Raw genomic sequence first — 27264 nt, forward strand, 5'->3', positions numbered from 1 at the left:
GTAGACGTATCGTCGTCACGTCTGCACTCGTCTACACTGACAGGTATTGTCTGCGTTCATCGTCCGCCGACAGTCGGCAAAAGATGTATCTAGACGTTCTACGCTGTTTGAGGGCAACGTCGTTTGTCCAACAGGCATCGATGAGTCGAAGATGCGACGGAACACAAGCGGATTATTGAAATGTATCTTTGGAGAAATGTGACCATCGATCCTAAAATACAGAGAAAAGACTACCTTAATCTTTTTAAATGCTGACTATTAATAGTCATTAATAAATCAATAATAATGATAAACACCTACTTTGTAGAATTGGATATCATGTAAATATAAATAATTAATTAATACGACGAGGAACAAATTTTGAAAGTGTCATGACATATTGATTAATGTATTTGTTATCGTATTAAAAAATGTGTAGTACGATTAAGAAAAATGGGAGATGACCTTTGTTCGTTACGACACATCCATGATACGGCGGTACGTGACTTGCAGTGATTTCGATTTTACTTTCTTTCTTGGCTCAACGTTTTTCTTTTTTTTATTATTTAATTTCTACTTTACAATTTATCCAGCTGGACGTTCGGTAAATTTTTTTAGTCTTGGCTCAACGTAAAGTAGCAAATGTACCGTGTGACGATCGCACAGCGGGATCGTTGCCTCACAAAAGAGGTGAAAAGCTCATTTTGCCTACATTTGCCCGCGAACGTTCCAATGGAAAAAGAAGATGCATATCTGTCGACAAATGTGATTTGTCTGCGGATCTTCTGTCTAAGAACGGAAGACAGTTGCCGCAGTCGCAGAGCATCTCTTCGGACAATCGTCTGTCAGTGTGGACTTGGCTTTATAATAGACTACGATTACGCTTCTATGAAGAGACGCTTCGTGGACAGTAAGCCTACAGATATATTAGGAGGGAAAGAGCCGTGTCATATTTTTGCTTCAGCTGCCGAATGCGGGGACGCGCCGAAGAAGAAAGGATTCTTCAAAGGTTTCTGGAAGAGGTCGCGTCATTATTCGCTGGAGAACCAATAGCCCAGGTTAGGCGGTAGGGTGACGGGCCAGCAACGACAGAGACAGGCGCCACGGCAACAGCACCATTATCGACACCACGTCGCTACGAGCGCTTTGACACACAGTGCTTGCTGTTGCATCGTCCAGTAACCTCGGTGCTGCTTCGTGGTAGATGCAGCGACAAGGTTCGCGTTCCTTCGTCCATTTCATCGAGCTTTTATTCCGCCCGATCGGTGGTCTCCGAGTCCAACAAGCTACGTCAGCCCGTGGGTAAAATCTTTTTGCGTATTAATTACGTTTCTCTGTCCCTCCTTGTTTCCTTTTTCTTAAACACTCTCTGGCTATTCGGCTAAAAAATTTTCTTTCCATTCCTTCCGTTTCTCGTTACATCTGGTCGTATGCGGTAATTAGGCTGTTTCGTAAATTATGCTACGAGCAGCAAAGGGTGGGTTCTATACGAAAAATAAGCCGAAAATGTAGAATAATGTATTTTGATTTAAAGCCTTGTTTGTCTATTCTGCTTGACGCAATGCGATAAATATAAATCCAAGTAGGAGTATTAGTATGCAGCGAGATCCTTCAAGTCGAAACATAGACAACCTTGCAGAGCTCCTCGTATTTTTAATTTCAACAGCAAAGAAACGCTTTTAAACTGTTTCAAGACAATCCGTAGCTTCATAGAATCGAGCAAGAAGAAATTAATTGGATGGAGGATTAGCCAAAATGTGTGTTAGAATTAAGGCCGCATTCGTAATAAATATATTTTATTTAATTAAACTCAAATTCTCCAAAGATCGAATAAATAGAGCTTGTGAAAAACAAAAGAATGGTGTTCTACGTTTTCAACTTATTTTGTCGCATAGAATCGTCACTTGCTTGTTGGTCTTGCTTGTCTCGAGGTCGAGGTTGTACCATCAATTACAAGATAACCTGCAAATGAGATTACGCTACGTTACGTTTTCGTTACCATACTAAATCGTTTCGTTCCTCTCGCACAGCTCCTTTGCTCGTGCGAGCGCGTTGCTCGAAAGCGCGAAGCGGAATAGAAGCAACGAGGCAAAGTGCTGCGCGAATCGTGTCGATTTCGTCACCAGCTGGCGTTGTTCGAATCATTCGAGCAGGTCATGAATCGACTTTTGCTAAATCGAATCTAAATCGAACTTAAGTCGTGTAAACAACATGAAGTACGCGATATAAAGAAGGATTCGAGCAACGACACAGCGGCAGCAGTTGATCCGTTGACTCGTTCGTTTACTCTATTTATTTCTATTTCCTGAAACGCATAGAAGAAGAAAACCGACGCGACACCACTATATAGCAAGATTTTTCAATGGTAAGATGGTTCAAGTTTGCTCGCAAGACGTGTATACGCGCTGAGTTTCGCGTCACGAGCAGTTAAACGTTCAATAGTTTTTCCATTCGAGAGGTAAATCGCAAGCTTTGTACAGCTTAACCTAATTGTTAGATGGATTTCGATTAAACGGAACTTTTACTTTACAGAGGTAACAGCACCGATTAAGTCTTACGACTTATTATTAATGTCATCGGGGGTGGAAGGTTAGATCAGAGTCGATTGGAATGGGCAGCAACTGCTTGATTAGTAAATGCCAAAAAGTACACGGTAGTCGGCTTTCTGATTGACGGACTCGATCGATAATCGACGATCATTGCGATTGATCGACAACCGGTCGACGAGTTGCGACCGATCGCGTGCATCGGAACACCATAGGCGTTTCTGTCCCATCATCTTCCTTGTGTGTATCCGACACGCCAGCACGTTTACAGAGAGCGAGCAAATAAACTATAAGTTATCAAGTATTCGAGTACTCGGTTATCTAAATACGTGTACTTTAGACGGCGTTTATTACTCGCGTATTATGGCAGGGGCAATAGAGAGAAAGAAGAGAGCGTAGAAAAACGCACGGAGAAACGAATGCGTGCGGAATCATGACCATGTAAAAAGCAATCACATTGTATTTACTATACGTATTTATTGTTATTCGAGCAATTTGTAATTATACCAACGAAACGTTCCCTCTAGTTTCAACGTTACCATATAAATAACTATTTTTATTACGGCAATTCATTACCTGTATCATCATCATCGTCATCATCATCACCACCATTGTTGCCATCCTCGTCGTTATTTATTTCTCATTTCTGTTGTTAAGTTGGTACGTATGAAATATGCCGCCCGCCAAATAAGATTTCAATCGATATATTTATACGATTCAATGCTCTGTTTTAATGATTAATTGATATCATTATTCCAAGTTTATAAGAATTGTCGGCTGAAAAATTCAGAATCTCTTTAATTTCTTCGGTTATAGCTTCTTTTTCAGTAATTTACGCATTGGAAGATTGCAAGATGGGATAAAAGTTGTGTTTAACTTTACCAAATACTAAATGTTGATTTTCAGCAACTTTCGTGCCATTTTTTTTTTAATTTAAGCCCATAAAAAATTACACAAACTTTCTGGCATCTAGAAGTAATAATAAACTTTTGGTATATTTATTATAAATCTTCTTACATGAAAAATTACGTTAAACATACATGATTTATGGCAAATTTTATAATACGTTTGATAATTGACAATAGATCAAAATTGAATGGATGGTATTAGAGCGCCAAATTTGAATTTGAAGAAACGTTTCATACGCACCAACTTGATACACATAATTAGTATCAGTAACCACTTTCGGCGCCACAATCGTTGCCACTGTGTTTATTTATATCTTTTTCTCCTTTATTATCATAATTTTTCCCTTTTAGTCGCCTTTCACGGCACGCAGGGATTGCATATCTGGGCCTATCGAGTTCCTGGACCTAAAAGGACTTACTATTGTAATATTAATATTATTATTGCTATTTATTTGAATTATTATCGTAGGGTTGTTGTTACGATCATTGTTATTACCATTGTTAATCCTGAAACGCTATCACCAAAATGATAATGCTTATGCAGAGAACGTTGAAACGCGCAAGTGAAACGCCAGAGACGATAAATGCGTTATCGTTACGGAACGGTAACCAGTGTTATCTAGAACTAGCGGTTGAATTACTTACTTACTTGCTTACTTACTCAATTACTATTATCGATAATCCTCTATTTGTATGATATATAGAAGGCGAATTAAGATTATATAGCCAGTAATGTAACAAAATGGTCACGATAATAACGATAACTCTCGCGAAAATTACATCTAGTAGAGAATTGGAAAATTCGATATAGGATGTAGCAGACGACATTCTCCTCTCGAATTATCGACAAAGTCGATTCCAATCGGAAAATTGCTTGAATGCCAAAGATTGCCTTCGCAATATATCGCCAACTCGGCCAACGCATACAAACCTATAGAAAATCACATTTCTTGGTATTCGTTCGACTTTCATTTTACTTCGATTCTTTATACAATTTTGTACGAAACCCTAAGTGCAAATTTCAGTCGATCAATCGAACGAACAATCGTTTCCCTTTTTCTTTCATTTCCTAATTCCTTTCCCTTTTCTCGTTTCAAGCGCCAACCAAACGCAACAACGTGAATTTCTCCATCGTGGTCGTGGTCGTGATCGTTGTCGTCGTCATCCTTCGAAATACGCGGGAACAGAATTTCCCTATGAATCGTGGAAACATATTTGCACGTCATTTCACTTTGCAGGTTATATAAAACGTATTTTAAATAATCGTATCGTTCGCGGCTTGTTCGGTATATCGAATACAGCGGAAGTCGTTGGAACGATTACGAGGGCGATAACACGAGCACGCGACTTAAAAGGACACTGGAATTTCAAGGAAGAGGAAAGAAGAAATAAGACAGAAGAAAACGAAAGAAAGAAAGAAAATTGGCAAATGTCGCTCGGCCGCAACATAGGTTATGTTACTGCTTTTTTTCTCCCTGCGTGATATATTTATTTATTTTAACGCGGTTTTATTACACACTCTATGTATAGTGGCACTTGTAAATAACGATCGCGAATCATAAGGATACGTGACAAAGGAACGTAAGAAGAGAGCAACTGTTCCGCGATCTTTTCGCCGCGAAAAGATCGAGCTAGGACTGTGAGAACGATGGGCATTCGAGATACGCATCGGCCGCGTGCTAGTTGTTGCTACCGCTGCTGTTGCTGCTATTGCTGTTACCGTTGCTACTGTTACTAAGTACTACAGTTACAAAACCCGAGGGCACGCTGGCCGCTTTGTCGCACATTCGTTGACATGCATGCACACCTATCTAATAAGATAACTTAAAAGGTAATCTAATAAAGGTTAATGCTACTTAAACTTAATGCCATTTAAACGAACGTTTGTAAAGCAATCTTCGTCCCAGCGTTGCGCGGTATGCTATATCTCATTTCACGTACACGCGTGTACGTGTTCAATCACTTTTTTCAACGGTGTCTTCTGTTCTCTTCGTCATCTTCCATCATTTTCTTCTTTTTCGTCTTCTTCTTCTTCTTGTTTGCTTCTGCCCCTGCCCCTGTTCTCTCCCTTTCTCCCTCTTATCTACGATTTCAACAAAACAACCGTTGTTTCCCTCGAACGGGTAGTATCGTGAAATAATCACCGCTAGCCGTGGAGACCCCATTTGGAAAGGAGAGAAGCACCGAAATGCCTAAACTTTCTTGACAAATAGCCAAGAACAGATAGAACGAAGAACGAGGGGAAAGATGGATTTCTTCGGAAGAAAATTTCGAATGTTTCGAAACGAGTCGAGACGAGTCGAGGGACTGATTCGTGTTTCTCGTGTTAAATATGCGTTAAATATGAAGGAAAAATGTGCACGATACTCGTGTAATACACATCTTGAACATTTTAATCCCGGTAACAGGTGAGACATTTCGAAAGCTTAAGTATCGAAACGTTGTCACCCGTATTAACGTTTTTCACATGTGTTCTGAACATGATTGTATTCGAGAAATTCCGATACATCACCGATAGAATAAGAGACGCACACCGTGCACGCTAAAGCCAAGTTACCGAAGTTGCCGGGCATGTAATACGATACGATATTCGTGTACGCCATTATCAAATCCACTGTTGTTTAACTAGCCACGATGTTAAGACCGGTTCGTTGGGCGCATCGTTTCTTCTAGTCTTTGTCTCCCTGAATGAAAATGAGCGTGTACAAGTTGGAAAAAAACGGGTCAAAAGCGGAAATAAACTCGGGTAAATAAAATGTGTATGCTTCGCGTAGTTTTAACGATTTGTAGATTACACAGAGTAGATGGACAAAGTCTGTGAATGGACTAACGCAAACGAGGAGAACATTTTAGTACAAATTCGATAGCTTTATCGTTTCATCGTTGGAAGAACAAGAATTAAAGGTACTAAAAAAAGAAAAAAATAAAAAAGACGATATGGCAATAAATGAGTAGCGCAAATGCACGAACGCAGGATTACGAATGCACGATTAGGAAAGTCATTCGACGAAATCAAGCGCTCGACGCCTCGGTACTAATATCGACATTTCGTGAATTACGATCCAAGTCTTTCCTTCGAATTCCGTATATACGTAACATTTATCCGAGACCATCCGTTCGTTTGTATCTTATATATATATATATATATATATATATATATTTATATATATATATATTTATATATATATATGTAGATATAGATATATCTATATAATTGTTCTCTCCGCCGCCAAAGGCTTGCGCCTCTCATTCTGATCTCTCTAGTCGTTATTTATGACAGAAAGAGATTTGGAGAATCATCCAATTATTTACTCTGAGATGCGAACCGAATAAATTTCGCGAGAACGATCTAAAAATAGTAGGCTATAAAGCGTTGATTGATAGAAAATATAAAAGTGTGGCGATCCTGGTCGCTGTAATTAGAAGTAATGTTTTTTAAGACGAAACAAAATCAATGCGAGTAAGCGAGAGCGATTTTTATGTAAATTTTCTTGATAATTTTGTAAAAAGTTTTATTTAATCTTCTAATCTACCAATAAATTAAATAACGGTTTATAAATTAATATGAACCGATATTATATATATACACACACGCATATGCATGTACACGTATACGATATGCAGGTTATCCCATTCTCCGATTTTTTTGAAATAAGAACGTTTAGTAAGATAAACAACATCAAAGGCTTCACGAGTTAGAACACCAAAATAGATATTTTCTTCGGTACATAGCCGTTTGTTTCCTCCTTCCTTTCTTTTTTTTTTTTTTAATAAAATCAGCAAAATACGATCGAAGAGCTGCGTATTTGCAGGAAATTAATTTTATTAAACAAAAAAAATAAGCAAAATTTTAGTACTATCAAGTGCCATGGTTCGAAAGTAAAAATAACATTTACTCTTTTGTATGCTTGGTGGCTTTGATGCCGTTTATTCGAATAAACGATTTGTTTTTCACGCTTGATTTACAGGAACCTCTTCCCTTTCACTTTAGCTCTTCACCCAACTCCTTTAAAAAATCTTGAAATAATGAAACACGCTGTATATATGCACTACATGAGAAACCTCTATTCCACGTACAGGTAAGTGTAATTTCCCAATAATGTATGTTAAATAATATCATTTTGAAATGAGAATGAACGCGTCCAAAAGCCGAGAACCGGAAGGTTACATACGCGTGATTTAATCTTATTCATGATCGCGGAAGAACGCGGTTTTTATCGTCTATTTGTCACCGCGAGATATGCAGTTGTGAGGCGTAGAATACTACGATAATTTCTCTATTTTGAACGTTATTTGAATGAATGAAAACAAAAGGCGTTTCATTACACCGCTTTATACAAATTTATTGTTTCCTTAAACATTATTCGTGTGTCACGATTCTGAAGAATCTTCTTCTTGTCGACATTTGCAAAAAAATCTTAAGAGCAAGTATATCGGCTTTACAAAGTTATATACCTAATTTTAACCAACCAAATGTAGCCCTCTCTTTCTCTCTCGCTCTCATGCGCACAGGCATCACAGCGCGCGCGTGCTCCACGCGCACGCAACACCCTCACTCATCCCCCTATCCCACCCGCTTTTGCTTTCTATTTCTGCCTTTCTTGAACCATAAACGTCGACCATCTTCCGGTGTACATATTATTTCTTCAAAAAGTCGAAAGTGGTTTTATCGGCCGTTGAGTTCGATCCAGTTTCGATAGGACACGAAAAATGTAGTACGTATGTATATAATCGTCGCATCGTTGGTCTCGATATAACGAGAACGATTTTTTTTCCATAAAACGAAAGGATCTCAAAATATATATTATATATATGTGTATATATATATCCTTTTCCAAACAAAAAAGTAAAAGCTAAAAGCATGAGGCGGATGCGAATATTTCAACGACGCCTGGGAGTTACCTTTTTATTACAATTATTACTTCAATGTTTATTCCTTATTTTGTTATCAATAAAAATCGTTACATAGTAGTTTGGGTTGCTGCTTGACACCAGCCGAATCGACAAGCAACCAGTTATAATAATAATAGTAGCAGTAATATTACAGTAATAATAAATGATAGCCGTATCGTGTATTAGATGTGTGTGTATGTGTATGTGAGTGTACATGCGCGTCTGTATACGACTGCGGGGGTGTTCCTCTTGGTATAACTTATAGAAGACTGCGCTAGTCGAATGAGAAACGTTTACACGGCCAAGCAGAACCACGTTGCTCTTCCGAATATGTTTTAATATAAATCCAAATTTTTATTTTCATAGATTTGATTTTTTATTAGACCCACGTATCGAACGTAAGAGACTATCTTCGATTATAATCAGTTGCATTAGATACGGAACATTGATTATATAAAAGAAGAAACTAAAACTAAGATGTAAATGAATAAATGAAGATATAAAAATTATAGAAAATCGAATTATATGTGTATTCTTGTTCCGTGTATAGTTCTACCTTTCAACTTTCGCAATCGTGTTCGTGTTTTGTATGCATGCCACGCGCGCTTGAAAATGTCATATTTATATATTTATATTATCTTGGTGTACATCTTGCGACTCTTTTTCTCGTTCCAGTTCTCACCCCTGTCCCTCGCTTTCTCTCTCTCTCTCTTTCTTTCTTTCTCTCTCTCTCTCTCTTTCTCTCTGTATTTCTTTCTCTTATCGATAAGTGACACATTCCCCGATTTGTTTTATTCTTCTTACACATAGCAATATTAAAGAGAGTAAATAGTTAAAAGGGTTGTATCGATCTGGATGGGGGAGGGAGAGGCCAGCCAGGATTACAATCAATCCACGCCTTTTCACCCCCTACCGCACGTTTGCCTGCATCGTCCGCACCGTCCTCTCACCGCCACCATTGCTGTCAACTGTCTCATCGACTGTAGCTTCACTTCGCTTTTGCCTCTTTCATCATCTTATTCCGTATCTATCATCGGTGTTATACCTCTATTGCGCTCTCTTACACATTTCCAGACACCGCTTCTCTTCGCGATTCTTCAATCCTCGAAATTAATTTTTTCATTCACATTCTACCTCCCCCTTTTCCCTTATTATTCCCACTCACACGCTCACTCCCTCTCTTTCTAATTCGTTAGTTACCTCTCGATCATTTGCTTCATCTTTCACGCCCATTTCTCCATCATCACCTCTTCTTTTATTCCATCAAACTTTCTCTAACGCTCGCACTCTCTCTCTCTTTCTCTCTCTGTCTCACCGTCTCTAACATCCTTTCATTCTCTACAAAAAAGACTGTAAACCTAACACGCAATAGTTTACTATTATTTATTATCATTATTTCTTATACTTAATGCATGCGTCTCGTGTATTTTTGTCTCTCCGTCAACGAATCGACATAATACGATCGTTCGCAAATAAAAGATGTTTCTTCTTTTTCCCCTCGTTTAATTCATATCGGCTCACTGTATATGTCATTATCACTTCTGAGGTAAATACTTATCTGTTGTTATGGTGCGTATAAATGTAAAACTGCATGGTACTTGCGGTTCATAATTTTTCGTTTTATTATTCAATTGTAAAAAAGCGTTTTTTTCCTTTGTCTTCATCGAAGCTTTCGGAATTCCTGTCGTTATAGTACTGACATTATCTCGGTCGTGAATACACAAACGGACATAAAAATTCGAAACATGGGTGCTACGATGAAACGAAAACAATGAAAAGACCGCCCTTCATCGATTACAATTTGCGCGATCATTTTCCAAGTAAATGCTTAGGAGCTTTTTTCGGAAGTTATTACGCACACGTGAGCGCGTGCGTCTGTTCCCCGAACGTCGATCGGCCGAATCGAAGAGGAGAGAACGACGACTGGAATATGATAGCTGTGTTGCTGGTGTTGTTGCTGATGTAGTTGTTGCTCTTCATCGAATGTCGCGCGGCAAGCTTGCGGCAGTTCCGGCGCGACTCGTGCGGCATGACGCATTCCATTCGCTGTTCATTAAAATAATCGATCGTATCGTTTAATATTAATATTAGATATTTATGTTGGGTCCCAGAGGTTACTGAAACAAAAAGAAGAGTGGAAAACATCCCGCTGTTAATTTGGCTGTACGAACACAATTAATTAGTTAGTGTGAAGGAAAAGAGAAAGAGCGGGGGAGGAAAGTGGAAAATAAAGTCTACTTATTTTCGTTTTTTCGATGCCATATAAATTTTTCAAGCGATAAAATATTAATATGCCAATCTATTTTTTTTTTTTAAATGAGGAAGTCAGTTTTGTAAAAAGAAACCTATTTGTCACATTTTATGCCCCATCTATATAATTATGTATAGCGTCTTCCCCCCCCTTTTTTTTAAAGAAAAATTCAATAGTAAACGTAATGTTTTACATGTGGTTAACTTCTATGTTCTCTATCTAGTTCATAGCTCTCAAACAAAGAACACGCGTTCTCTGTTCTTTCGTTGGTAAAAAAAAGTACGTATTTGTCAGTGCTTCTCAGTGTACGCGTACGATCCGAGCACGAGGGACACGCGCAAATCCATGATTAGTCATCGTGGCAAACTGATACATCGAGCCAAAGCGGTCGACTGAAATTATGCGAGAGTGACTCACTTATGCATGTGTCATTTCGTACGCGCGTAACGAATATCTTTGAATTTCACCGTTCGTCTCGTTCGGCTGAAAATTTTTTCAAGACTATGTAGCGTGTGGTTCATGCATTGAAAATATACACGTACAGTAGCCATCACGATACAAAGAGATTACGAAATTGGTCAGTAATCGAGCGTCGGCGCATTCGAGCGAACTAACCTATACCTAACAAGATAAGGTCCCGAAACATAAAGTAGTCAGGGTCGCACAAAAGGTATACCGTTAGCTTTGCTTCAATTTTCCCTACCAAAAATGTGGAAATGCTGCTTATGATTCTGCGTGTCAACAATCGGTGCTGCTACTCGATATTTTAATCTACCATCTCGACATAACCTATATCATGGTGACTACCGCACAGAGACGTGACAAAGGTTTAATGTTTGAATATTAAATATGAGATTATAGTGAAGTGGCGAGGAGCGAGGATAGTGGTGACTAGTGATGTGATATGGAAAAGTTCCTATCTGTATTGTATATGTACGTGGCGACAAATTCGAACCAGTTCAAACAGGATTCGAAGGTTAAAACTCTTGAAAGTTTTGATTCAGACTTGAACCTCAATTCGAATTGTTTCAGAGCCCATCGCTACTCGCTGTTATCCTCGCTCCTCGCTGCCCTACTATATTCGCAGCCTAAGGATACATATACTCGAATGATACATACGTACGTATATACCAACCTAATAGCCGCAGGACACAAGGTAGTCCCCGAGTTTTTCAACGACCGATGCGGCTTGCTGTGGCTGTATAGGGTCTTCGTAAAGAGAAACAACTACCGCTTGCGTCGTCTTCATGCAGTGGACGCCGACTTTGCCAAGCTTTGCCCTTATCACTCGATCCGTACCTGACAGGTAAATGTACCTGTTGCCGGCCAAGGTGACACCCGACGACGTCAGAATATCCTGCTCGTCGAATCCCTGGACCAATTTTGTCAACTCTTCTTTACTTACCTATGCATAGAAATTATTTTCATCTTCGTACAAAAGTCAATTTAAATCCATATTTAAATGATAGCCAGTGCATAATTATAGTCCTTTATTATGTGTCTCCCCTATACATAATATAACATAAATCCCCTGTACAATGCAATGTAAATACGACTTATATAAATAGAAATTGATAGAATTCGATTTTACATAGTTTTGTCGTTCGTGTTATCCATTAAAGTCATGTATCAATGCTTTTGTATATATCAGATATAAAAGTGAAGTTTAGCAATCATGACAAAATAGATTAATCGGTGTTCTTGCGATACCACTTGTATCAGATATAGATACATAGAAAACATATCTCTATCTATAATCATTTTTGATAACAACTCGCGTCACCTTGTTACAGAAAAATTGCACTGCGTGATACGCTCTTCTGATGCACGATGATCATCATATAAATGTTAAACCATTGTCCTCATAATTCTTAACTATTTTTTCATTTCTTCAACGCGGTTAAGATTTAGAATTAAAAATATTTTTCTGGTATTTATATGGCAAACAGATGAGCGCTATGCGCGCGCACGTGTACGTATGCGTTTGTGTGTAAATAATTATAGGATATTTAATAAAGTACCACTAACGGATAACAGAACAATAAGGGGAGACACATTTAACGATTGTAATCGGATACGTTTATCGAACGTCAAGGTCGTCTGAAATTATCTTACATTAAATTGGGCAACGTTCGTAATCCTACCTTGCGCCAAAACCTATCGTAATTTCCACAAAGTATAATTACCGCGAGAAAGGATTCGCGCGCAACTGTGGCCGCACGTCGATGACCTCGTGACATTTTCGTGTTTAAAAATAACTCGAAACGGTAGTTTTGGATTTAAATTCAAAGTATCACTGTTATCTAGAACTCCATGATAATTTGTTAGTTTGTATAAAATGTCATTATTCATAGCAATCTAACCTCATTTTACCTCATAGATATAATCTAAATTATTTTGTTTTAACGTTCGCATTCGAGCTATTATCTACTCCACTCCGAATCTGTCGAAATATACTCGTGGAAAAATTTAATAAAATTCTGGTAGGTGCTCCAAGGGTAAAGGAGATTGCGAAGCATGAAAAGATGAAGCGTAGTGGTAGAATGGAAGAGCAAGATTCTACGAAAAATTTTGGTCAGGCGCCAAAACGCCCGTTTTGAGACTCCAGGTACGATACTGTGGAAGGTTGCTGCCCGGCCGGCATCGCCATTTTGGCATTCGTAGCCGGAAAGTGTGTGTGCGCGCGCGAGGCCACGGTGCAGCTGGCGACCTTTATCTATACGTTTCGCCGTCTTTCTTCGCGTAAAGCCTTTCTTCGAATCCAAGAAAGAACTGCTTTACCTTGTAACCAAACACGCTACGCTTTTGCATTGCCTTTCTTTCTCAGAAACTAAGAACGTAATTTTGCTGTTTCTAAATCATGCATATCCCAAAAATGCTACGATATATTTCCCAGAACCCGAGATTATGCTTGCGAGTGAAAAGTAAAATTATGAAAAAAAATTAAATGTCTTGTCAATTGATTGACGAAAATGACAAGAGGAAGACTTTAGTATCCTTAGAAAAAAGATTCTATGGTTGTATATGTATACGCAAAGAATATCTAGTAAAATTTACATGGGAGGGGGGGAACTCCTCCCTTGTTGAAGCGAGACAACCTCTTTGTTCCAACTTTCTCAACATTTTTAACCCCCCATCGTTCCATTTTACTATCGCACACGCTAATTCGAGGTCCTTAGAATTTACCGACACGATTCACAAGAGCTTTTTAAATGCAACGCGGATGGCGCGTCGATCGACCTCAACTTTTCTAGAACTGTCTCCGATCGTTTTTTGTAACATTAAACAATTTTACTTGGGACATTGATGAAAATAAAGAAAGGAAAGTATATAACAAAAAAAACTCTATTACTCGAATATAACAAATCTCCAAGTAACAATTCTCGAAAATTCGGACTGCTCGAATATCCAAATCTCACGTATACAAAACAAAATCTTTATTTCGTGTAAACTCTATGCGTTTTTCAGTCATTTCGACCGGGTATTGAAAAAACAGAAAGAGACAGAAAAAGCACGAAAGAGATAGATACATCGAAATCGAACATGCACGTAGGCGTCACTGCGTACGTCTTTCGATAACAGAGGATAGCTTCCGAAGAAATGAGTCATCTTCGTAACGAATGCCATCAACGTTAAAATTTTCGTTCGCTTCGGGGCGAATACCAACGTAAGTGACGAGAAATGTTGAAAATGGAACAGCTTCGATAAGGAATAGAAGCCACTACCGACAATAGGAGCCACCATTTCCATGGGCGGCAGCGGCAACGTGCCCGGCAGGCAGCCATGTTAAACTTAGTCGAAAACCATTCAAGTTCGACCAGACAAAATTTTCTCTGGTGAAAATTGCCACACCCTACCCTGTTAGACCACCTTTATAGCCGCACGAAACAAATTCTCTTTCGAAATCTAGCCGGAGATAAATTCATTTGCTTATACAATGGTTAGTTTTTTCCATCGATTCGAGAATTTATGCGATGTATCTACGACGACCGGTCCTCTGCTGCAGACATATTTGGGCGGTGGACGAAATACCTTGGGAAAATTTCCGACAAAAACGAAAATCTCAATTATTGTTGATTGAACGGTAACGAGTTTCAACTATATCCGACAACTTAATCTCGAATATTACTCGATCTAACCGGCGTCGGTAACACGAGGGGATAACCATGCCGGGTCAACACGCGGAACTTCAACGATTTTTCCCATTTATTACACACCCAAGGATACCTATTTCCTCGCTTTGGAAAAACAAAATATGCCGATGATTACGTGGCAATATCTTTTTCACGACAAAAACCCTCTCTACACTGATCATGTTATTTCGCAAAATTCATTAAGATTCTACTGGAACGTATTAAACAAGAAACTTATTAGTAATATATAGTCAATCAATAGGCATAAAACTCTATCAGCAGTAAATACATACATTACGTGCTAATCACTAATATATAGCACTCTAGCCCGATATAAAGAAACTGAGAAAAATATTCGATATTGGATCAATTGAGGTGAACGATAACTAAGGAGAAGGGAGAAAAGATGAAAAATACGAAGTGCAAGTTACTGATATGATACGTTTAAATTTCTTTGAAGTATATTCAGTGCGTACTTTCCCTCTTGTCGGCTGGCTAATAATAAGCTTCCGAGACGTTAGTCGAACGACATACTCACTTCGAAGCCTTCAGACTTTGCCCAAAGGTTGCCATCGTGTCCCGCGATTGCAGCTTTGGTAACACACCTAGACGCGAGCAGCTGCTTGTCAACGTAATCCTGCCAGCTCATTTTTTAACACAAGCGGCTCGACTCAATCGTTCACCACGCCACTAAAGACACAACCCGTCACTGACTGACTCTTCTCACGACTACCTATATGCGCTCAACGCCGGCCACACTTCTCTCTCGCCCCTCCTCTCCTCTCTTCGTGGTTAGCAGCGACCCCTCTCGACCCCTCCAGACTCTCCTCATCCGATGATCGTGTTCTCCCCACTCTTGATAACCGGCCGGTAATTGACTACCGAAACCGAACAGTTCTGCCAACCTATAGATTCACCAATCGATATATTCAAATCCTCGATATTCGCGAAATTATATTCTTTCATCGCTTTAATTTTCCTCGTGCGTTAGCTCATCGGATATTCGGTTATTTAATCTTAAAACTTTTCATTTAATTTCATTTTATTACTAATCTTTGTTGCGGAGAATGCCCAATATAAAATAACATGAAATACCCTAAATTTCTGTAATCTGACATAAATTATTGTAATATATAATCCAACAATACTATTTGAGGATTAAATTATACATTTTTGTTTCATCATTTCTAGTACTTTCATCATTTAAAAGAAAAATTTTCGTTTTCTACTCGAACGTATCATACTATATTCATATATATTATTGTATCCTATCGACTTTTCAAACTCTAATCTTACATACTTTTAAATAATTTTTTTTTTATCGACAGAATTGCAATGAAAGTGCTTTTTAATTGCAAGTTCGTTAATTGGTATTTACTTTAATAGTTTTCGCACTTATGCATAACAAAGAACATCGTGGCGACCTCTCTGTTTAAAGTATATACATACATATAACTAACCTACGTGCTAAGTATTTATGTAAACGTTGTACATACATGAATTTATGATCTCTTGAATTTATAAGAGAGTTTCGGCACGTGTTCTGAGGTTTTGATTTTTAATTAATTATGAGCAATATGAATTACAAATTTGATATATTTTAATATTGCTATATATATCTGTCTTTCCAAAATGCAAGTATCTTGCCCGAATGATGTGAAAATATATAATCTAAGTGCTGGGAAGTCTCTTCCAGAGGTAAATATTTATTTATTATATTAGATATCGTTCTATACATTTTAATAGTACTAATTTTTCATCGTTTAATTTTCGTCAGTGGTTATCGGAACGTAAAAGACGTAACTTATTGAAGAAAAATGTTGGTAAGTAAACTTTTCTTAAACCTGTTACCTGTTATATAGTGATAAAATATAAATATTATATGTAAATCACAATATCATTTTGATAGATATTCGACGTCGAATCGAACTTATCCAAGATTTTGATATGCCTGGTGTTAGTACTTCAATCAAAATATCAAACGATGGACAATATATATTAGCGACAGGTATATATAAGCCACGTGTTAAATGCTTTGATGTAAAGAATCTATCTTTAAAATTTGAAAGATGTTTTGATTCTGAAGTTGCTGCTTTTGACATATTATCAGATGATTATAGCAAAGTATGTAAATGTATTTATATTATTCATGTATTATCCATATATTAAATATTTGGTAATTGAATTTATCATTTTATTCTTTACCTTTCAGCTGGTATTTCTACGCTATGACAGAGGCATAGAGTTCCATGTTGCTTATGGAAAATATTATGTAATCAGAGTACCTCGTTTTGGAAGGGATATAAAATATCATTATCCATCTTGTGATCTTTTTGTTGTGGGAGATAGGTCTGGTGCACATTCTTCTCAACATTGTAATCTTTATTTAAGATCTTAAATAATCAAAATTTACTTTCATTAGCTTGCATTATGTTACAGTAGCGAGATTTATAGAATAAATCTTGAAAGAGGACAATTTTTGCAGTCTTTCTTGACAGAGGCATCATCCATAAATAGATGTGAAATAAATCCTGTACATCATCTTCTTACTGTTGGAACAGAAGAGGGAAAAGTAGAAGTGTGGGACCCTCGAGTTAGAAATAAAGTTGGTAGTTTGGACTGTGCTTTACATTGTGTTGGAGAAGATAATAAGTACGATAGTATACTGTAATGCAATCTACTGGCAAAAGTTCTTGATATTTTCACTTATGGTATTTACTTTATTATTATTTAGATTAGAAAAAGTTCCTGCGGTTACTAGTTTAAGATATCAAGGAGGTTTAACACTTGGAGTAGGTACATTGACTGGACAAATATTATTATACGATATTCGTTCCAGTAAGCCATTTTTGGTCAAAGATCACATGTATGGGTTGCCTATTAAAAATATTGAATTCCATCAAACAATGGATATGGTTTATTCTATGGATAGTTCTATTGTGAAAATATGGGAAAAAAATAATGTGAGTAAAATTTATGAGTCGGTGGATGGGAAAGGTGAATGATAATTGCAAACATCTTTGTATACTTTGAAACAACATTTTACAGGGTAAATTGTACACATCCATAGAAGCCCAGCACGATTTTAATGATATGTGCGTTATACCAAACACTGGAATGCTTTTAATTGCCAATGAAAATACGAAAATGCAAACGTTTTACATTCCTTCCCTTGGCCCAGCTCCTCATTGGTGTAGTTTTCTGGATAATCTGACTGAAGAACTAGAAGAATTAAATTACGATATCATTTATGATGATTATAAATTTGTAACTGAAAAAGAGTTAGAAGAATTAAGCCTTTCGCACTTGAAAGGCACTAATCTTCTTAGAGCTTATATGCATGGCTACTTTATGGATATTCGATTGTATAAGAAAGCAAGAGATGTAATGAAACCATTTGAATTTGAACAATATAAGAAAAAGAAAATTCAGCAAAAAGTAGAAGAAACTCGCGGTAGTAGAGTACAGGTATTAAATATTTTATTACTCTATAGTGTTATATACGGAATATCATACATTTTTCATCTGTATTTATCTGTATTTGTAGATTCAAAAAATGCCGAGTGTAAATAAAGAACTTGCATTAAAGTTAATGGATGACGAAACAAATGCGAAGAAAAAGAAAAATATTTCTTCCAATCTTCTAACAGATGAACGTTTCAAACAACTGTTTACTAATCCAGATTTTCAAGTGGACAAAAATTCGGCAGAGTATACGTTGTTAAATCCCGTTATCTCACAACTTAGTAAGAGTAAAGCAAAGAAGTTAAAAGCCAAGGTTGAAAAAGAAATGGAAGAAGAGATGGAAGTTGATCCAATGGGAGACGAACATCATGGTTGTACAAATATTTGTATATATATACACACACACACACACACACACACACACACACATATATATATATTGAATTAACTTGATAATGAGACTTATACTTTCAGATAATAGTTCAGATGAAAGCTTTATTCATGATGATAGTAGTTCAGAAGATGAAAAACAATGGGTTAAAGAAATGAAAAATCAATACCGGTTGATAAAAAAGAACGAAAGACAAATGCAAGAGAATGATGAAAGCGTGACAGATAATAACGAACGTATTCAGAATGAACCTCAATTCTATGAAATCAAAGAGAATGTCGAATTTAAAGATGCAAAACCGGTGGCAAAGAAACAAAGCAAGTGCGTATTGTTATGTATATAGAGAGTTGAAAAATATCGACACGTAAATCTACTACGAATTTATTTTCGTATCTTTTTTTATTGTTACCATCATTTTGATTAATTGTTTTAGAGCTACTTTAGGCGAGAGATTGAGAAAAAATGAAAATGAGGGTCTTAAAATTTCTAGTTCACGTGGTAACAGAGAAATGACTTTCTCTATTGAGAAGGTACATATATGTTATAAACGTTACACGTGACATATACAATGTATATAACATGTATATTCTTATATCCATATATATATATATATCTATTTACAGAAACAGACAAAGCGAAGAAAATTACTGGTGAAGAGACATGAAAAGGAATATAAACATCTACTAAGACCAGCAGGAAATTTATCTAAAAGAAAATATTAATATCTATTATTGTATTTAATTTGTTAAATGTTAGGTAATTCTTTTCTAGAATAAAAAATATTTTTACATCATCTATTATTTTGTTCTAAAACATATATCTTTTCGGATTCCTTTACTCTATCGGTTCATACTAGAGGTTGTCCATACAACGAATAAAATAATTTATTTCGATGCGATGTATATATGGATATCTTGACAGAGGTGAAGTGTCATCTCAAAATAGTGATATAATAAATTTTATACGCTAGGGTGAATCACGCGGAGTATCGATACAAATGTTTTCTTTTCAAGTTCAAAAGCACTGTGCCCGAGATTTGTCGAGAAAAATGACATTAGTAAGTTTTACATTATATTTCCCATAATTTTTTATTTTTACTAGTTATATACTATTTATTATGAAATATATTTATCATATAATATATAACATCGCGATTTTATCGTGGACTATTGTCGAATTTGAATTTTGGAAATTAACACTTAACATACTTGTTTGGATAGAAACATAAGGTAATTATTTTTCTATATAGTGCTAATTACTGTTTATTTTGATTTTGGAGATCTAGTATGTTTACATTCAAATCACTATTTATAGATCCATAATTTAATCTAGATCTATAATTTAATATTTCACATTTACTTCTTACTTTCCATTTTTGATGGATTATAAAATCCATTTTATTTATAACGTAATTATCATTAAAAAGAATAAATTACAGATTCTTTCCATCTTATGTTATAGAATTAATAAGTGAAATTGTTAATAATAAATTGATAATAAAACTGTGTGTTTTAATTACATTCTAATTATCATTGTTTATAGGTAAACTCGAATAACGAATCAAAGAATGGGAAAGATCCTCCACAGCAAAATCATGAAGGAACAATTCAGGAATCTACACCATCTGGATTGTCAGACTTGCACATGCAAAGTACAGAAGTAAGACCATTTAGCATTTTCGCTTTTAGTATATGTAAGTTATATATTCTTTTTATTTTACGATAGATTGGTGAAATCACAGAAATGCCAGACTTTGAAATGCTGAATATATCAGCGGTACTTCATTATTGCAAACATAAAATATTAAGACCATATTTGAGATTATTAGGAGTAATGGGCTTAAAGCCAGTAAGCAATGATGATTCACAACAGTGCACTTGTTATTGCATTTTTGCAAATCTTCATACTTGTCAAGTTGCAATATTTATGTGCATTGGATATATACTACAATACATGGCATGTTTTAGGTAATAACACCTAATATAATACTTTTAATATAACTATTATTAAATGTAATTGGTTTTCTAGAAGAGACAGAGGTTTTTGTTATAAAACAATGCCTTCGAAATTTCAATTTGCATCCAATTTGAATAAGGAAGATTCAGAAGAAATTACTTGCTTTGGAAATGTTATATTTAGTTATCTGGTTCCCAGTATTTTACATTTAGTTGCATACATATATACAGTATATCTGTTCCGAATTAAAGAAAACGAACAGTTACAAAATTTAATGGAACGAGCATTTCTTCTATCTTCTAATTCTGTAAATCGTGGAAATCAAAGGAGACTTGTACGGATATTATGGTTTTTCATAGCATTGAGTCTTGTATGGATAATTATGGCATTAATTACAGTAAATGTGTTAATGGCTCGAGGAAGCATTATATTTCAATGGCTAGAACACATGTAAGTTGCCTAATGTAATATTAATATCATTTAAATGATAATTAAAGTTATATATTTTTTCCCATTGAAGCATATTCAATTCTATATCCTTGAATATTCTATTCATACTGTTAGCATTGTTTTATTCTGTACTTCTTCCAAGTTTATTGTTTGCACAGTCCATATCAAGTAAAAATAACAATGAAAGTACTTTTAATCGTATGCACATTATGGCATGATATGGTTCAAGGAACAATTATAACCAGTTACTGCTTGCAAGGGCAACTTTTACTCGCGCATCTGTATTTTCTTCGTGGAAAACTACTTCATCATACTTTAGCTCCTATTGATTGGATGAGGGTTTGTAATTTGATTTCTATACAATTGTTTCCTTCAATTCAGATCAATTAGTAGATAAAAAATAAAAAAATAACAATTAGAGAGAAAAAATAAATAGGATGGAAAAACCAGTATTATTTTTGTTATTTCTTATATTACAGGAGATTAGCGAATTTAAGAAGTTATTGAAATATTTCAATAACGATTTAGGGCCAGCTGTATGCATTTACACAATTGTAAATTTATCATGGGCAGCCGCAGGTACAATTTGGTTACTCCGATATGATAACAGCGACATGCAAACTAATTCTGTCACGTGGATTGAAATAACAAACGTAGTTCTTTGGATTCTGATATCGATAGTCCCTTTTATTCAAGTATGTTTGTTTCTATATAAGGATCACAGGTGGAAAAGATAATGAGTTCCTTTTTTTGTTATTTATAGAAGAGTACTTTTAAAATTCAATACATTGTCAATCAGTTCCATATTGTTTCTTACAAAACAACATTATAAATTTGTCACTTATCTTTAAAAGACTTATTGTTATATATTATGTCTTTGAATTTGTCAGATTCTCTTTTTTTAATTATCAGATATTAATATACTTCTTCTCACCATCGAATGGCCTAAAAGTAAGAAAATTGACAAAAATTATTTTTCACATTATATTTTTCCTATGTACTCTGTGAAATAGAATCAGAATGAATAGTTTGATATTTGATAATTATGCGTTACAAATATTGAAAAGTTCAAGGTATAGAAAAGAAAGTTTTAACTGATACTCTATTATTTTTCAACAGGCAGCACGTTTAACAACTGCTTGTTCTATGATTCAAAGTATCGGACACGAAGTGCGCATTCGACCATTTGTTTATCAAAGTACACCTGGTGAAGATCTTGATACTATACTTCTATACACATCATCCTTGGAAATGTGTGCACGACTCTTTAGGGTACCAATTACGGGTAGATACCTTTGTTTATTTCTTACCATAGGGAGTATCTTGATCCTTACACTAGGACAATGTCAGTTCTTCTAATCATTTCCTACACTTTGATAAATAGATTACAGATATTTATGTAAATTCATATTTTTATAAATATGAATTAAGAAATGGAACATAGGTAGATAATAATAGTTTAATTTACTAAATATTATAACAAGTACTTTATTTTGGATATTCCATATATTTTTACATATCATGCACATTCTGTAGTTATATGTTTTCAAATTCTCTATAAATGTATAAAAATCAGTGGTTTACTGATAAATTCAATCATACAAAATATCCTTTTTGTATATTTTTCATTCTATACTTATAATTAATACTAACAGGTCTTAATTCAGAGTAATGTTTACATGTTTTGCAAAACAAGATTGTTTTATTCAATTCAATTTGCAAATTTACGATAATTGTATAATTTTACAATGATTTTATGATTTTCTATGTAATAATTTGTGTAAATGTGTAATTTTACAATAATTCGATTTGTAACAATATCCTATAGAGATGATTTTTGAGAGTTAAAACTTTAGTTTAATTCCTGAATAATTGAAGAATTCGCCTTATAGATCAAGAAATTTCTTTATTGGCCATCAATTGGACGACTTTTTAAATTGGCTTATAACTTAAAATCCAGGAAAAGTATTTAGGTAAAACTAATCTTAATTAATTCCTTACGTTCTAAATTTTCATTCGAGCCCTTAAAAGTTAAAAAATTTTACGTAGTAGTCGAAAAATTTGGATTTTTTCATTCACCTGTCGTTTGAGTATATAATTAAATATTATATATATATATATATATATCGTTCTTTTCTACTTCACGCTTTTACGTTCTACAAGGATATGAAAAATAAATACATGTGTAATTTTATTTTAAAAAAATGGTGATGATCTTGAAATTTCGTAAAAAAAAAAATGGCTATGAAGAAAAACTATTTTTACTGTTGCATGTGGCCCTTGAAATAATGTAACTTTGTTCTAAGAAGTCTTTTTATACAACAATAACCAAATCAGATTATTTAGATGATCTCATTTAGTTGGACCAATCTGCACGTAATATCACTATACTATAAAAAAATCAGTATTAATAAAAACAAACACATAACTTCTTTATCCTACATTTTCCTAACTAGTTTAGTTGTGAATTATACAGTTATAAATAGTCATTCGAGAGAATTTTACTTTTTCATCATAGAAAACCGCTATTGATAATAAAAAATTAGAGTAAAAAAGAGACGTTCATATTTAATTATCCTTTCTTTAACACTTGTATGATTTACGTATAAGAGTAAGGGTACGCATACATATGTATATATGAAAGAGAATGCAAGTTATATGATGCAGGCTGTATATGTATATGTCATGTTATGTTTTTATGTATCTAAGCATTTATAGAATATTTTCGATGAATTAGAAGTGAATTTTACTATTGGAAAAATAAATATTTTTGGACATGGCAAACTTACTATGGTGGTTATATGGGATGAATAAGTGGAATTAAAAGTAATAAAATTATATTTAATAACTGACTTATTCAGAAATTAAGAATTCGAATAGCAAAACATACACATAACCTATCATAGCGTAAAGTGATACGAAAGTTATAATCATGCCGGTTTTTCAAGAATCGTGTGCAGAGGTAATTTACAATGTGTTTACAGCATAGTAATATAAATATTTCAAATATAGAACTTTTTGTACAATTATCTTAAATGTGTTTCAGCAAATTCAAGCTCAAACGATCATTATAATTCATCCTGGATCCATGTATCTTAGGATGGGACGAGCATCTGACTTAAATCCTTGTACAATGCTAAATGCTGTTGCCAGAAAACGTTTAGCTGGAGGGTTAGAATATAAAGACAGTTTACTACCACCAGCTGTACCACGAGTAAGTTCTTTTTACAAATAACACTTTTATAAAGATGTTTCATTTTTTATTGTTTTTAGTAGACAAAAGAGCTGACACAAGCAATGGAGGAATCTCGTCTACAAGTATCTCATACATTACAATCTTGTCTGCAATCAGATGGAAGAAGAAGATATGCTACGCCACCCCAACAAATAGCTGCTTTTAATCGCAGATCCAATCCAGAAATATCATCTCCATGTAGTGTCGAATGGATAAAAACAGATAAAGACATTGTAGTTGGAGATGATGTATTATCGTTGAATCCAGATGATAATTTCAATATTCACTTTCCATATAGGAGAGGTGAACTTAACATTCATTCTGGTCCTGGTGGTAGCTTGAGATCTGTTATGGCTGATTTAAAAACGATTTGGGAATACGTTCTCACAGAAAAAATGGACATTCCTTTAAGAGATTTGAAACATTATCGTGCTGTTCTTATAATTCCAGATATTTATAACAGGCAATATTTAAAAGAATTGACAACTTTGATGCTCTGTGATATTGGATTTGGAGCATGTTTTTTATTACAAGTTGGTACTAATATTTTTTTTTATTCTTAGAGTATTCTATTGCTGGTGAATTAATATTTCACTATGTTTCAAAGGATCACGTGGCAGCTACGTTTGGTGCAGGACTGGGATATGCATGTGTAGTTGATGTTGGAGATCAAAAAACATCAGTTTCTTGTGTAGAAGATGGAATCTCTCATAGAAATACTAGAGTACGAATGGATTATGGCGGAGGAGATATCACTCGGACATTCTTCTGGCTACTTCAGAAATGTGCTTTCCCTTACAAAACATGCGATCCATCTAATAAGCTAGACGCGTTACTCTTGAGTCAATTAAAGAAAGATTTTTGTCACGTTGATTTGAATGTATGCGGATCTCAGGAAAAGACGTTTGTAGTTCGAAAACCGAAGCAACAAACCGAGAAATACACTCTACAAGTAGGCGATGAGTGTTTAGTCGCACCTTTAAGTTTATTTCAACCTGAATTATTTAAAGTTACTGGAACACATAGCGTACATATACAAAAGAGGTCAATGGGAGATCCGGAAGACCCGCACGACGAAAATTACCTGCGAGAAACGAGTGTATGTAGATTTACATAGAGAGGTGAGTATGCTTATTTTTCTAGTATGAACATTAGTTTCGTTACTAACTGTTTAGAGAAGAGGTATGAAAGAAAATCTTGAGCAAACATCTGAAATGCAAGAAGAGGCAACTGCACCAACTGTAGCAGGGGAAGAAGAAGTGGTCGTAGATGCTGTAGATTCAGCACCGACCTTATCGAATCGCGATCTGGATGCTCCACGTGACTTTGTAGTGGGTCCCCAGCAACTATTAGGATTAGATCATGCTGTACTTCAAAGTATCGATCGCTGTCGTATGTATATTCAGTTGACTCATCAAATGTGAAATATATATAATATATATAATAAACTTTAATTACTGTTGTATTTTTGATAGCCACGGAAGATCTGAAAAGAAAAATGTACAGTTGTGTACTTGTTGTTGGTTCTGGTATGAAATTTCAAGGTATAGGTATGTGGCTACACAATCGGATTTCTCTTCAAATTCCTTACATGTATAGGGCTGGTATGTATATATATATATATCTATGCCGTTTTGTCCTTAAATAAAAAAGATACTATATATTCTATTTTGCGTATAATGCAAAGAACAATTGGATATCATAACACAACCAAAAGAAATGGATCCTGGTATGACAGCATGGAAAGGGGCAGCAATTCTAAGTTGTTTAGAATCTGCTCAAGAATTATGGATTGGTCGACAAGAATGGGAACGAACAGGTGTCAGAGTATTGAGAGAAAGAGCACCATTTATGTGGTAAAAATGCTTGAATAAAACATTTTTCTAAAATTAAAAAATTTTAATGTAAAATATTAAACTTAAATTTTGATTTAGCCACTTTTTTCAATTATGTATTACATATATCTTTATCTACCATATAATGTTATCACCTCCCTATCTTTAAGCACTTAAATTTATGTAATTAAAAATAAAACCTTATTTTAAAAATATAGAATTTATAGTACATATTATATACCTATAACATATCCATTAATCTAACTTTAGTTTTATCATTTCTATGATACATAATAATGTCAGCTTCGAGCAGGAAGTTTACAAAATCCAGTGTTTCCGGTGTAACATCTACATACAGATCATCACCACCTTTTGTGTATGACGCTGTCAACTCCTGAAAATTTATACCCATTTGTTCTACCATTTGAATAATAAAAATTTTTGTATGACTTTAAATATTCTGTACTTACCCCTAAAAACTCTTTGAAATTCTGATTTTCTGGGAACAACTTTTCTACTACTGCATGCTAAGCATTTACACATATATAATTATAATAGATTCATTATAGATAAAACGTTAAATATTAAATTTATATATTTATATTTTTTTGTCATACCAAATCTTTTTTTACAGTTCGAAACATGCGTTTCGCTATAATATGTTCCGTATTATATGTTGTATTGGCCGTCAGCTCGTTTGCACCTAAGTAGGCTTCTTTCATCTTCTCCAAACCCATTCTTTTGTTTTGCAAGCTGAAACAAATATATACGATTTTAGAATGTCAAACCAAAATAATTATAAAGTGATACTCTATTATTTTACGAACTAAGATATATCGTTTTTAATATCCGAAAGTTGCGTCTTCATTTTCTCAAAAAGTTGGTGAGCATTTTGAACTTCCTTTTCAAGTTCTGTTAAGACTTCAACGTGCAAATCAGACGTTTTAGGAATGGGATAATCTTTTGGTTCTTCTAAAATAATTTTACTAAATAAGCTGTTACACAATTTGTGTTGCTTCTTTCTTACGTCTTCTGGATTGCAAGTTTTATTCAAAGCGACTTGTTCGTAATTGTTCGAGATTACATTCATCGTGTCTTCTATTTCTTTTTGTCGCTCCATCTGAGTTTCTTTTAGAGCTTCGAAAGCATCTTGCAACGTATATTCCATTTTTTTCTCTTCTCTTTTAGACTTTATCGTGAACACGAGACATTTAAAGTATCA

At 35.0% G+C, this 27264-nt stretch overlaps 6 protein-coding genes across 21 annotated transcripts in view; 4 read left to right on the forward strand and 2 right to left on the reverse strand.

The window, feature by feature from the left end:
• The window catches only part of LOC122576226, a 55519-nt gene extending 48523 nt beyond the window's left edge, over positions 1-6996 (forward strand). For all 10 annotated transcript variants that reach the window (XR_006319675.1, XR_006319674.1, XM_043746206.1 and 7 more), the window contains one exon: positions 944-6996. Coding sequence is in view for 8 of the 10 variants with exons in the window: in XM_043746206.1 (XP_043602141.1) it covers positions 944-1032 (89 nt within the window). In the remaining 2 variants the exon portion in view is untranslated. The remainder of the gene's footprint in view (positions 1-943) is intronic.
• Positions 6997-8325: 1329 nt separating this feature from the next.
• LOC122576236 (profilin) lies at positions 8326-15456 on the reverse strand. Of its 3 annotated transcripts, none has more exons than XM_043746228.1 (3): positions 15249-15456; positions 11701-11982; positions 8326-10443 (listed from the first exon to the last, which is right to left on the reverse strand). In XM_043746228.1, exons 1-2 carry the CDS (start codon positions 15357-15359, stop codon positions 11713-11715), a joined length of 381 nt encoding a protein of 126 aa, XP_043602163.1. In that variant the 5' UTR covers positions 15360-15456; the 3' UTR covers positions 8326-10443; positions 11701-11712. The 3 variants fall into 3 exon arrangements, with proteins under 3 accessions (XP_043602163.1, XP_043602161.1, XP_043602160.1); XM_043746226.1 differs by having other exon boundaries at positions 11697-11982; XM_043746225.1 differs by having other exon boundaries at positions 11713-11982; positions 15249-15451.
• Positions 15457-16032: 576 nt separating this feature from the next.
• On the forward strand, positions 16033-19359 carry LOC122576227 (nucleolar protein 10). Its single transcript, XM_043746210.1, has 11 exons — positions 16033-16408; positions 16488-16533; positions 16620-16834; positions 16923-17059; positions 17150-17362; positions 17445-17673; positions 17759-18178; positions 18258-18546; positions 18650-18887; positions 19000-19096; positions 19190-19359. Exons 1-11 carry the CDS (start codon positions 16343-16345, stop codon positions 19286-19288), a joined length of 2049 nt encoding a protein of 682 aa, XP_043602145.1. The 5' UTR covers positions 16033-16342; the 3' UTR covers positions 19289-19359.
• Positions 19360-19530: 171 nt separating this feature from the next.
• On the forward strand, positions 19531-23756 carry LOC122576230. 3 transcript variants are annotated; one of them, XM_043746217.1, is made up of 7 exons: positions 19531-19623; positions 20109-20217; positions 20292-20533; positions 20595-20972; positions 21131-21311; positions 21452-21667; positions 22092-23756. In XM_043746217.1, exons 2-7 carry the CDS (start codon positions 20134-20136, stop codon positions 22329-22331), a joined length of 1341 nt encoding a protein of 446 aa, XP_043602152.1. In that variant the 5' UTR covers positions 19531-19623; positions 20109-20133; the 3' UTR covers positions 22332-23756. The 3 variants fall into 3 exon arrangements, with proteins under 3 accessions (XP_043602152.1, XP_043602151.1, XP_043602153.1); XM_043746216.1 differs by having other exon boundaries at positions 19537-19623; positions 20109-20225; XM_043746218.1 differs by lacking the exon at positions 19531-19623 and adding an exon at positions 19665-19795.
• Positions 23590-26262, forward strand: LOC122576228 (actin-related protein 8). 2 transcript variants are annotated; one of them, XM_043746211.1, is made up of 7 exons: positions 23590-23934; positions 24019-24186; positions 24249-24740; positions 24815-25306; positions 25383-25599; positions 25683-25811; positions 25895-26262. In XM_043746211.1, the coding sequence occupies exons 1-7, from the start codon at positions 23905-23907 to the stop codon at positions 26065-26067; spliced, it is 1701 nt and encodes a 566-aa protein (XP_043602146.1). In that variant the 5' UTR covers positions 23590-23904; the 3' UTR covers positions 26068-26262. The 2 variants fall into 2 exon arrangements, with proteins under 2 accessions (XP_043602146.1, XP_043602147.1); XM_043746212.1 differs by lacking the exon at positions 23590-23934 and having other exon boundaries at positions 24045-24186; positions 24246-24740.
• LOC122576233 lies at positions 25564-27222 on the reverse strand. Of its 2 annotated transcripts, XM_043746223.1 has the most exons (5): positions 26870-27222; positions 26660-26795; positions 26513-26569; positions 26284-26436; positions 25564-25693 (listed from the first exon to the last, which is right to left on the reverse strand). In XM_043746223.1, the coding sequence occupies exons 1-4, from the start codon at positions 27208-27210 to the stop codon at positions 26284-26286; spliced, it is 687 nt and encodes a 228-aa protein (XP_043602158.1). In that variant the 5' UTR covers positions 27211-27222; the 3' UTR covers positions 25564-25693. The 2 variants fall into 2 exon arrangements, with proteins under 2 accessions (XP_043602158.1, XP_043602157.1); XM_043746222.1 differs by lacking the exon at positions 25564-25693 and having other exon boundaries at positions 26131-26436.
• Positions 27223-27264: the final 42 nt, after the last annotated feature.

This window comes from Bombus pyrosoma, linkage group LG16 (assembly GCF_014825855.1).
Source record: "Bombus pyrosoma isolate SC7728 linkage group LG16, ASM1482585v1, whole genome shotgun sequence".
Taxonomy (NCBI): domain Eukaryota; kingdom Metazoa; phylum Arthropoda; class Insecta; order Hymenoptera; family Apidae; genus Bombus; species Bombus pyrosoma.

What these genes read in the sequence shown, in the direction of transcription:
- LOC122576236 (XM_043746228.1), bottom strand. Translation starts at nt 15,359, where the DNA reads ATGAGCTGGCAGGATTACGTTGACAAGCAGCTGCTCGCGTCTAGGTGT. An exon ending in CAAAGTCTGAAGGCTTCGAA is followed by an intron (nt 11,983 to 15,248) that starts GTGAGTATGTCG and finishes TTCTATGCATAG; the next exon opens with GTAAGTAAAGAAGAGTTGAC.
- LOC122576227 (XM_043746210.1), top strand. Translation starts at nt 16,343, where the DNA reads ATGCAAGTATCTTGCCCGAATGATGTGAAAATATATAATCTAAGTGCT. An exon ending in CTGGGAAGTCTCTTCCAGAG is followed by an intron (nt 16,409 to 16,487) that starts GTAAATATTTAT and finishes AATTTTCGTCAG; the next exon opens with TGGTTATCGGAACGTAAAAG. An exon ending in CTTTTTGTTGTGGGAGATAG is followed by an intron (nt 17,060 to 17,149) that starts GTCTGGTGCACA and finishes ATTATGTTACAG; the next exon opens with TAGCGAGATTTATAGAATAA.
- LOC122576230 (XM_043746216.1), top strand. Translation starts at nt 19,564, where the DNA reads ATGTTTTCTTTTCAAGTTCAAAAGCACTGTGCCCGAGATTTGTCGAGA. An exon ending in CAATACATGGCATGTTTTAG is followed by an intron (nt 20,534 to 20,594) that starts GTAATAACACCT and finishes TTGGTTTTCTAG; the next exon opens with AAGAGACAGAGGTTTTTGTT. An exon ending in TTTCAATGGCTAGAACACAT is followed by an intron (nt 20,973 to 21,130) that starts GTAAGTTGCCTA and finishes TTGTTTGCACAG; the next exon opens with TCCATATCAAGTAAAAATAA.
- LOC122576228 (XM_043746211.1), top strand. Translation starts at nt 23,905, where the DNA reads ATGCCGGTTTTTCAAGAATCGTGTGCAGAG. An exon ending in TTCAAGAATCGTGTGCAGAG is followed by an intron (nt 23,935 to 24,018) that starts GTAATTTACAAT and finishes AATGTGTTTCAG; the next exon opens with CAAATTCAAGCTCAAACGAT. An exon ending in GAGCATGTTTTTTATTACAA is followed by an intron (nt 24,741 to 24,814) that starts GTTGGTACTAAT and finishes TATGTTTCAAAG; the next exon opens with GATCACGTGGCAGCTACGTT.
- LOC122576233 (XM_043746223.1), bottom strand. Translation starts at nt 27,210, where the DNA reads ATGGAATATACGTTGCAAGATGCTTTCGAAGCTCTAAAAGAAACTCAG. An exon ending in GAACTGTAAAAAAAGATTTG is followed by an intron (nt 26,570 to 26,659) that starts GTATGACAAAAA and finishes GTAAATGCTTAG; the next exon opens with CATGCAGTAGTAGAAAAGTT. An exon ending in ATTTCAAAGAGTTTTTAGGG is followed by an intron (nt 26,437 to 26,512) that starts GTAAGTACAGAA and finishes ATAAATTTTCAG; the next exon opens with GAGTTGACAGCGTCATACAC.